General features: G+C 32.7%; 1 protein-coding gene across 2 annotated transcripts in view; it reads left to right on the top strand.

Moving 5' to 3' along the window:
• The first annotated feature begins 238 nt into the window (after nt 1-238).
• The window catches only part of LOC123537160 (uncharacterized), a 131,788-nt gene continuing 121,871 nt past the window's right edge, over nt 239-10,155 (top strand). Inside the window, exon 1 of one of the 2 annotated variants that reach the window (XM_045320751.2) lies at nt 239-394. In XM_045320751.2, coding sequence (XP_045176686.2) covers nt 369-394 — 26 coding nt within the window. In that variant the 5' untranslated portion in view covers nt 239-368. The remainder of the gene's footprint in view (nt 395-10,155) is intronic. The other variant, XM_045320747.2, reaches the window with a different exon arrangement.

Genomic DNA, 10,155 nt, shown 5'->3' with positions numbered 1-10,155 from the left:
TGTTTGTCATGATATGAAAGTATTGCCGGGGCATGAAAAACATTTAAACTGTTTAAACATAATATATTAGTATTATATTTTCTTTATTGACAAATCATGAGTTTATCTACCTTAATACACTACATTAATATTGTTTATTGATGTTTTATCATTACCTTTTTTTCATTTACTAAAATATTGCAAAAGAAGGTGCTACGCTTGATTCAATCGCCAACCGCAGAGTTTGTAACTGGTAGAGAAAATATCTCTTATCGTCTGATCCTGCAAGAAGAACACTTGAAAAAAAGTGACTTAAAATAGATTTTACTACACTCGGAATATCAATAAGGTTTTTCAAATGCCTACACAACAGGATAGTAACAGTAAAGATGTGCATTCCTTCGAAAATAAAAAGGTAAGTGTATACTCAATATTATAGTAATGTAGAAGTTGTTTATTTTGTTATTTTTATTTAAGAATAGTTTAAGAATTTTCCAACCCATTAGAGAATGATATTTTAAAATGAAAATTTTATCTATACTATATTGTACTGGTAAAAAAGCCATAGTGAATCGCAGACTGGGAAATATTCGCGGTGGTTTTGTTTTCACTTATGTTCACAAATAATGCCATTCGCGAATTCAAAATATTCGTGGATTTAAGTCTGCATTATGTCCTAAAACACAAACGTTCAATAATTCAGTAACTTGAAGCCTTTATAGTTTATTTCCTGGTCTGTATACCCTAGCTAAAAATCAACTCGCAAGATTCTCCACTTTATAAGTGACAGTTTTATTGTCATAATAATTGCAGTTTCTTAGGGAGGGAGACCATTATTTTAGCCACCTTATTTCATAATGATCCATTAGCTTATTTCTTTGTTGTCTTGTCGTTTCACTTACAGGAAGTTTTAGAAATGCAATGCTGAGTTATCGAATCTTTATTTCTTTATGTTTTAATGTAAAGCTCAGACCTCACAAAATAAAGTAAACTGTAAATTACTTTGCAATTTATAAGCGAAGCTGAATCATCACAAAATAACTTAATTATCAGTTTACTTATATTTCATATGCGTAACGGAACAAGTCTGTATGGAATGTTTTTCATATTCATCAAATCGTTCAAAAGGTCTTTTTTGATGTTGTCTAAAATTGTCAGTATTTGCCCCAGAAGTAAATTATTAGCAACTGATTTAAATACGGATATGGTAGTTTTACTAGAATTGTCATGTTATGGAAAGTTTGGTAAATGATGTAGTACTAAATAGTCAACAAGATAGAATCGTTCCATAGTTTGTTGCTGATCATATAGCGTGCTTTTGTTAATGCATTTATAAGAATAATGCAGTCGTATGATTCATGCATTTAAAAAAATAGTAAAGTCATATGATTCTTGTATTTACATGAATAGTGTAGTCATATGATTCATGCATTTGACAAAAATAGTATAGTCATATGATTCATCATTTAAAAAAAAAGTAAATTCATATGATTCATGTATTTACATGAATAGTGTAGTCATATGAGTGGTATAGCATTGACATGAAGTTTGTATTCGTAACATTATTATAGGTATTCGGGTCTACTTTACGATGACACCAGTTATGATCTTGATAAAAATATAAGAAATGGAAGAGAAGTTAAGTGTAACTAACTATAAAAACAGTGTGCAGTAAATATCACTTGCGATGATTAAAAGAAAAGCATTACAAAATCAGTAAGTGTCGTCGATGAAGAATCACCAGTGCATGTTTGTAAAGATGTTAAGCCGCCATTGTTTGTAAGAATATGTGGCATGTCTTACGTATTTTAGTTGAAACCGTTAGTTTTCGTGTTATAATCCGAGGCTATGGTAGTCATTTCACATTCTAATATGCTTGTCTCTGTAAAAAAACACGCTTACGCTAGAGTGACGTCACGTTAATGTGCGGTGACGTCAATCTTTTTGTTGCGACCAAGAAAGAGCGCTACTACATTTTATCTACTGTTTTAGATTAAGGGCATATTAGAATCGAAATGATTTATAGCAAAAGAGTGTTTTAACACTATTTATACACTCAGGCGGTAATACGTCGTACAAATAATTTCAGTCGGGCTGCGCCCTCGTGAAATTATTACGCCCGACGTATAACCGCTCATCGTGCATAAATAGTGTTTAAACATTCTTTTGCTATAAATTATTTCTTAATTAAAAGCTAGAGTTAACAGTTAACAGGAATAAATTATCACAACCAGAAATAATGACACTTTTGCCGTAAAATATATATTTTTATATACTGTAAATAAAGTAATTTTCATGTAGGATTTTCTTGGCTAGCAGCTTTAATAGCGGTTTTAAGAATTCGCGAAATGTGGATGTTTGTGTTTTATGATATGAAGTAGGTTAATATTCACGAATATTTGGAATTCTTGAGTTGCATTATTCGCAAATATTAGGAAAAATATGACATCGTGAATAATGCCCAGTCTACAGTATGATTATTTATAAATTCAAAAAATTATGACACAACTTCCTTGTCAACAACTGATGTCATTTTACACGAACTATAAAAAAGATGTAATTTGTAGCAAACAGACTTTTATATGACAATTCCAGCTCATTTTTCAAAATTGCAGTCATGATTACTTTAAAATGAAAATATCAAAATAAAAAGTATCCCTAGAGTTTGGCTTCTGTGTAATATAAATCATTTCTTCAAACAGGGGATTCATAAACAAACCAAGCAAGCGCACAAATATCTAGGTCAATTCAAAACTAGAGCAAGGACTAAAGGCGATTAACCAAAACTGATAACCTAACTGCGCTTCTGAAGATTGATTGACAACTTTGAAAGAACTATGTCTATTTGAAACAATTCTTAATTCTAGCATAATAGACCTGTGTTTGCGGTGTTTTCAAGGGTGCTGGAAAGCTCTGCCTTACACCCTGAGGTCTACGCTGACTCTCTTGTTGTAGGTGGCGTATATGTAGTAGATTCATGTCGTTATCGTTGCCTCTTTTGTCAAACTGCATCCAAAATCAAATGCCATTATAGTTGCGAATTGTTCCCTGCAGTATAGTTTTGATAAAAACACGTTATTTCGCAAATGAAAATAACGTATAACTACCGACTAGAAAACAAATTTTGTAGGGATAACGCATGTTTTTTTCGTGTTATAACATCGGCAGAATCCCGAGGGATTGGTTGGTGCCCGAGCCTGGTAGGGCGAGGGTACCAACGTTTCCAGAGGGTTTCGGAATATATTATAACACGAAATGAACATGCGTTAACGCTATTCTAACATAAAATGCGTAAAAAAAGCTAATAAACGAATAACCTATCCCTCAATGTCATTAAATTTCCATGAAAGAGAGGGTATGTCTGGGGGTTATTTTTCACGTTGACGTCATTTCCTTTTAAATTATCCATATTGGGCCGTAATGCGTTTACGCTTTGCCTCGGAACGCGCATATATAAAAAGGTGTTATAACATCACATGAGCGCTAGAACCTCTCTGTTAACACACGTTTCTCTCCTGTTAAAACACCCCCGAAAAGTGAACAGCAGTTTTATGTTAGAATACGTTGTTGTACAACTTTGTAACGTCATGACGTGTTTCCTGTTAAAGGACGTAAATTACCGGCGCTTTGTTTAAGGAAAAAGAGCTATAAGAAAGTCATTTGGGCAAATTTATTTTTACTTTTTGTGTTGAATACTTCATGGGAAAGAAAGATTCTCTCACGGGTTGTATGTGCAGATAGAAATATTCAGCTCTCGGACAACTTTTTACACTGTAACTCGGTAAAGGAAGTTTTACGATCGAGCCGGACATTCGCACCTGCGACTACAACCATTTTTTTTAATTATGTCAGCTTGTCTGTCGTCCATGTGTGGATATGATGCAGTATTAACCAATTTGTTAAAAGTAAGCTATTGCTACGAAGTTTTATAGTGGTCTGGTAGGAAATAAATCTGACATGTCTAATTTTTTAACGCTTATTCTAGCATAAAACTGTTATTATTGCCACTTTTCGGGGGTGTTTTAACAAGAGAGAAAACGTGTGTTAACAGAGAGATTCCCGCGCTCACGTGCTGTTATAACACCTTTTATATATGCGCGGTCCGTGGCAAAGCGTAAACGTATTATTGCCCCAAAACGGATAATTCAAATGGAAATGACGTCAACGTGAGAAAGCAACTCAGATATTCCCGCGCATTTCATGGAAATTTAATGACGTTGAGGTAGAATGTATTTATTTATAAGTTTTGTTTTCGCGTTTTATGTTAGAATAACGTTAGCGCATGTTCATTATACAGTTATTGACTTATGTTGAGGTCAATATGTGTTTTTACGGACCTGTAAAAATGATATTGGCCGAGGACGCAGTCCGAGGTCTATATCATTTTTACAGGTCCGTAAAACACATATTGACCAAAATATAAGTCTATAATTGTTATATTATAACAGCCACCAGGATATCTTTGCAAAATTTTGATATTCCAATCGGACATTTTTCCAATATTTCGTCCGGGCGGATATTTTTCCATTAAAAAATGTTGGAAAAAAATCCCATGGGATTTTTGAAATGTTCTTAGAACACCGGTCTTTGATACAAATTACGTTCTTATATACAATATATACAATAACCAATTGTTTTTACACACTTTGAACAAAAAAAATGTTTTCCACCCGGAAAAAAATCCAGCACGCCAAAATATGGGAAAAAAATCCGATTGGATTTTAAAAAATTCCAATCGGACGCCTTATACCCGATTGGAACTTGGAAAAATCCCATTGGACAAATTCTTTCAATCATCTTTTTTGTACATAAGAAAATTAAAAGTAATGCAAAACTATATCATTTATTGCTCATTGGCCTCTAAACTACCATCCAAGCTAAAACAGAAAGTCACTTAGAAATGGTAGTGAAGTTTGCCAAAATCCTGGTTTTGCACAGATATCCTGGTGGCTATTTTATATGCCTTTTCAATTGCATTCATCTGACTGGCCCATATTTCATACATATAGGAAAAAGTGATATCACAAGAGTCATTATCACTTTTGCAGGTCAATTTCGCTTTTGTGGACCCGCGCGTGCACTCATTTCGACCAATCAAATGGGCGCATTTGAGAAAGGTATATAATATTTCGTGTTTTAACATCGTCAGAATCCCTCGGGATTCTGCAGACGTTATAGCATGAAAAACATGCGTTATCTCTACAATGTTCCTACTGTATCCTAAAGTTTTCAAAATCAGACCTATATAAGACTTTAATTTGTCTTACAAATGTCAGTCATTACTTTTAATGGGTTTATTTCATGTCACAAGCGCTCAATTTCCTATCTCCCGTTTATTTAATTTCCGTCTAGAATGTGACTATCCTTAAAAGCATTCAATCGCTTACGAAAGCTAAACATGAATTTGTTCAAACTGTACACTTGGGAGATTTTCAGCTCCAAGCGTTTTAAAAGTATTGAATGCACAATAATTTTTAGATTTTCTCCACGAGTTCATTCAGTATTAAATCTTATATAAGAACAGGTCGTCTTTAAAAGAATGAGATCAGCATTCATGTGTCTAGAATCATTTTCCACAAACTCACACAGTTGTATAAATCTTGTATAATGATATATATATTATTACATAATCTACTTTTTTTACTTGATCCGCCTATGTATTAACGGGAGGAAATATTGTATTAACAAGGCGGTTCACGTGCTGTCAATAGGTACAATAGTACTGCTGTCAATAGGTACAATAGTACTAAATGGGTAACCAAGCAGCACTTCTGGGCTAAAATAGCGGAAAGGAAAAATGCTCAATGTTTTTCCCAATTAAAGAGGCATGTTCATGTTTTATGTTAGCCAGTTCCTGTTTTTATTTCATTGTGGACCTATACTTGACATTTTGGTAACATTTTCAAGGAGATATTTGCATTTAATGTAAATGTAAACAAATCTTGTTACTCATGTATTCATACTTACATTTTAGCTGTCAGTTTGGAAGATATTTCTTATTGTTGACCTGTCAGACAAAAAATCTTTCCTAGAAGATAAATGACCCCTATTTTTCTTGGTGTTTTTGTTGGTTTATAGGCAATTTAAGAACATAAGGTTAGTAATTCTTTTTAAAATGGGCCTGGTTATGTGTTACAGCTCTCACAAGATTGAATATTTTATATAGAACATATAGCAAATTTATTTACGACTGAACTACATAATACATGATTTTTATTTTCGAAACGCTTCGCCAGCGTCGAATAAATATTCCTGCGAAGATGGACATCTAGTATCTGCGTCTTGTTTCTTTCATAAAAATCTCTTTTTGTAGTATATAAGATGCAAACTAAGCCATAGTATGTTTTGCTGTATCTGTTACCAACCCTAAACGCACTACCCGCTCCCCTATACAGGGGCCAACAATGGCGTACTTGCTTTTCTCCCTGTTTACTTTCTTTTGAACTATGCGTCGGTTCAAGTTTTGTTGATAACCACGAATCGCGTGTAACTGGTGCGATTGTTTGTTTCATGGTTTTTAGAAGTATCATTCGGTATGTTTTTACTTAACTTCACACAGAATTCATGCAAATGTTGACATTGTGTCAATACATTCGTACTCATCCGCACTCGAAATAAGTGTTCTTATTCAAAATAACGCGAATATAAAATTGTTATTCTCGAAATTATGTTCCAGTTTACCGAAATTCTTAGTAATATGCAAAATTATGGGTAGTGTCACGTTTATAACAACGAGAAATAAAAAATAACCGTTTTAAAACCTTCAATACATGCTTTTGGTAGTATAGGTGATTTGTGGGCCCCAATTATCGATATTTATAACAAGTTGACCGTTTCCAAGAACTACAGAATGGTAATCAATAATTGTACCGTAATCGTAAAGTAATCAAACAATACATTTAGTCTTCATGTCATATTTTTATATAAAAATAGCGACAATACATGTTCGTTGTGTGTATTAATGGCTGCAGAAGCCCTTGGGATATGTTTTGTGACCGAGATAGAACATTCCCGTGGGTTTCTGCAGACGTTAACGGTCTTGGTCACAAAGACACAAACATATACCAAGTGCTTCTGCAGTCGATAATACTCACAAAAAGAACGTGTATTATCACTATATTGATACAGTATTGATATTGTTTTATGTAAAAGCACATAAGATATGCTGAATACATTTTATATTGACATATTGTACAGACTTAAAGGGTGTATAATTTATGAAAATACAATATAATATTGTAGTTATGGCACTAAAAACCCTATTTCATTGGGAATAAAATGGCCCAGGAAAGGATGTATGTTTGCCTCTATAAATTTTGTTTGAGTTTAATTACGTCTTATGAAATGTTAGAATGCAAAGTGAAGTTCATTTTAGTTGGAAGAATTTCTTTAATGTTTTAAAAGAAATTACTCCTCATAAAAAATTGGAATTAAAGATAGATTAAGGGAAAATACATTTTGTTCGTGCTAGTCATTGCTATATAAAAATATGATTTTAAAACTATGTGTGTCTTTAAGTACATACTTATTTAATTTAGCCATATTGTGATGAAACGTCAAGCTTATTTGAATCACTCTTTTGTCCAGTTCCTGGAAAAGCCATTACTGATGTCATAAGAGAAGTTATTGTCTTCACCAAGCAGGGGCTCAAACCCACGGCTTCTATGTCGAGTGGCTAATATCTTAACCACTATACCATCTCATCCCTTATGTCTCTAAACTCCTTAATACATTGTTTCAACCAATTTAATATATTACGTATAAAACTCTTTCTTCATATCATCAATTTGCGCGGTTCTTGTATTTCTTCACAGATAATTAACATATATGAGGCTTTTATGACATATATTGTATATGAGCATGATGTGGTCTTTGAAAGCTGTATTAAGCAACCCTATAAATATGATTAAACAGCTTGTAGATATTCGAATATACTTTTATATGCAAAGTAACTGCGAAATAAAACTGGATCATGAAACATGGATACAAAATATATAGACGTAAAATATTATATAAGTATCTAAGTAATAAAATTGCGAATAAGAACAGAATGCTACTTTTGTATACAAATGGATGAGATTGCAACAACACTATTTCCAGGTAATGAGATTTCATCAAAAACTATTCCAATGTGGTGAGATTGCAATAAAACACTATTCCCAGATGTTATTTATGATAAGTACTTTTTTGCAAACTATCACAATATGGTATTTTTATCAATTCTAAAGTATCGATATTTTCGTACTAGAAAACATTTCTTGATCAGCTATCATATTTCTTAATCAATCATCAACATTTCTTGATTAACCATCCACATTGCTTTAGTCATCAACATTTCCTGAATAGCCGTCATCATTATATTTTCTTGAGTAGCCATCAACGCCTCTTGATTATCCATCAAACATTCCTCCTTGTAATAAACAGAGCTTTTCAGCAACATGGAAACATGTCATTTCATTTCGAATCCTTGTAACTTTAATAATTAAAAGATCATAGCAACCTTTTTTATTCATTGTCAGACATATTCATTTCCTTCTTCAATTTATTTAATTTCCGGTTTGAAATGTGCCAATCCTTCGAAGCATTCAGATTTCTCACTGAAGCATACAGGAATTCATTAGGTCGATACACCAAGGTCTAAAACTAATTGAGGTGTACTTGTACTATTACTGTCCTTTTGAATATACCTACAGCTGCATATCTGCAATAGATAGTTTTTTGGATGCCAACAGTATATCAATGGTCGTCAAGACAATATGATTGACAAAGAAACGAAAGCTATTGTGTCATACATAAAGGGGGGAACTTTAAATCAGTTTAATTACTCACTTGCAATTACGAAGAACAGAAGGCCATGAACAAAAACATGTTCTAACTAACTTCGATCGCACATTTCTCACTTAAAACGCACAAGTCGGTTAATTGATACTATGCATATTGAACAGGTGGTAATTTTTTTCCATCGTGCACCAGTTCCATTGTCTCAATTTATTCATGATGCCGTTTTAGTGTGCATTTCTAATGTCTCTTTCTTTGTTAAGATCATTTGAAATATAAATTTATTTTATTAAGTGACGCGTGCTATCATGACAGTTTGAAATGGACTTTTGATCAACTGTACGTCTAGGATAGTAGGTAAGCAGTCTTACGTAAGCATAATAATTTTAATAAATATGATACTGTTGGCATTAAGAGATCTGCTATGATGGCTTTATTTTCTTTGAAGAAACCTTTTCGCAAGCATTATTTCCGTTTAAAGTGCGTTAAATCTAGTTAATATATATACCCTTCATGTCATTCCGGAAATTATATTGTAGTTAAGCCTTTATAGATATTTGATTCAAAAGCCACACCAGCATGATTTTGCGAATCCAGCTATGATAATCACCACGACTTGACGATTGCCTTTAATGATATTCTATGTATCTTGTTCATGTTTTCTTAAACCAAAGTATTTACATTTCACAAGCTATTCGAATATGCTTTATATTTTCATTAGTACTTAGCAAGATCAAAAAAATTGTTTTAGTTGATAATACGCATATTACTTTCTAAAAAGTAGTTTTTGTTTACATTTTAGAACATTCCAGACGGCAGATCATCACATTCATTATTTCCGTATATAGTACATATATTCTAGTCTATAAAACTTCAGACTGTATGAAGTAATAGCAATTTTGCTTTTTCTTATCTATCGTCTTTTATCAAACAAAAAATAGACATAAATTTACAATATGCGTCACACTTAATTGTGTTTTAATGACTTTTTAGATAGTAGATCTAAATATAGATAAGAGAATTGTCATGTAGAGATGGAAATTCAAATTATTTTTTTTTTCAAATTATGTAAACAGTGAAATGGTGTGAATATCTAAAGTTACCCTTACATTGTTTGCAACAATAAATAAAACATCTTACAGTTTGTTTAAGGTTGTAGACCTGAAACGAAAATCAACAAATGATGTATTATCCGTATGTTATTTCGACGTTTTACGTTTTTTACGGAAAACAGCGAGCTCGTTGAGCTATAGTTACGTCAAATAATGCCGAATTGCTAATAAAAACATAATCACCTGGAAATTGTAGAATATCATTAGGGGTCCATTACCTTGAAATGTTAGAGTAACGTTTGATGGCAGTGATCCTTTGTGCTACACTATTTGCAGCAAAGTACTC

The sequence above is a fragment of the Mercenaria mercenaria genome, chromosome 17 (genome assembly GCF_021730395.1).
Source record: "Mercenaria mercenaria strain notata chromosome 17, MADL_Memer_1, whole genome shotgun sequence".
Lineage (NCBI taxonomy): Eukaryota > Metazoa > Mollusca > Bivalvia > Venerida > Veneridae > Mercenaria > Mercenaria mercenaria.
This window is presented reverse-complemented; position numbering and strand designations above follow the sequence as displayed.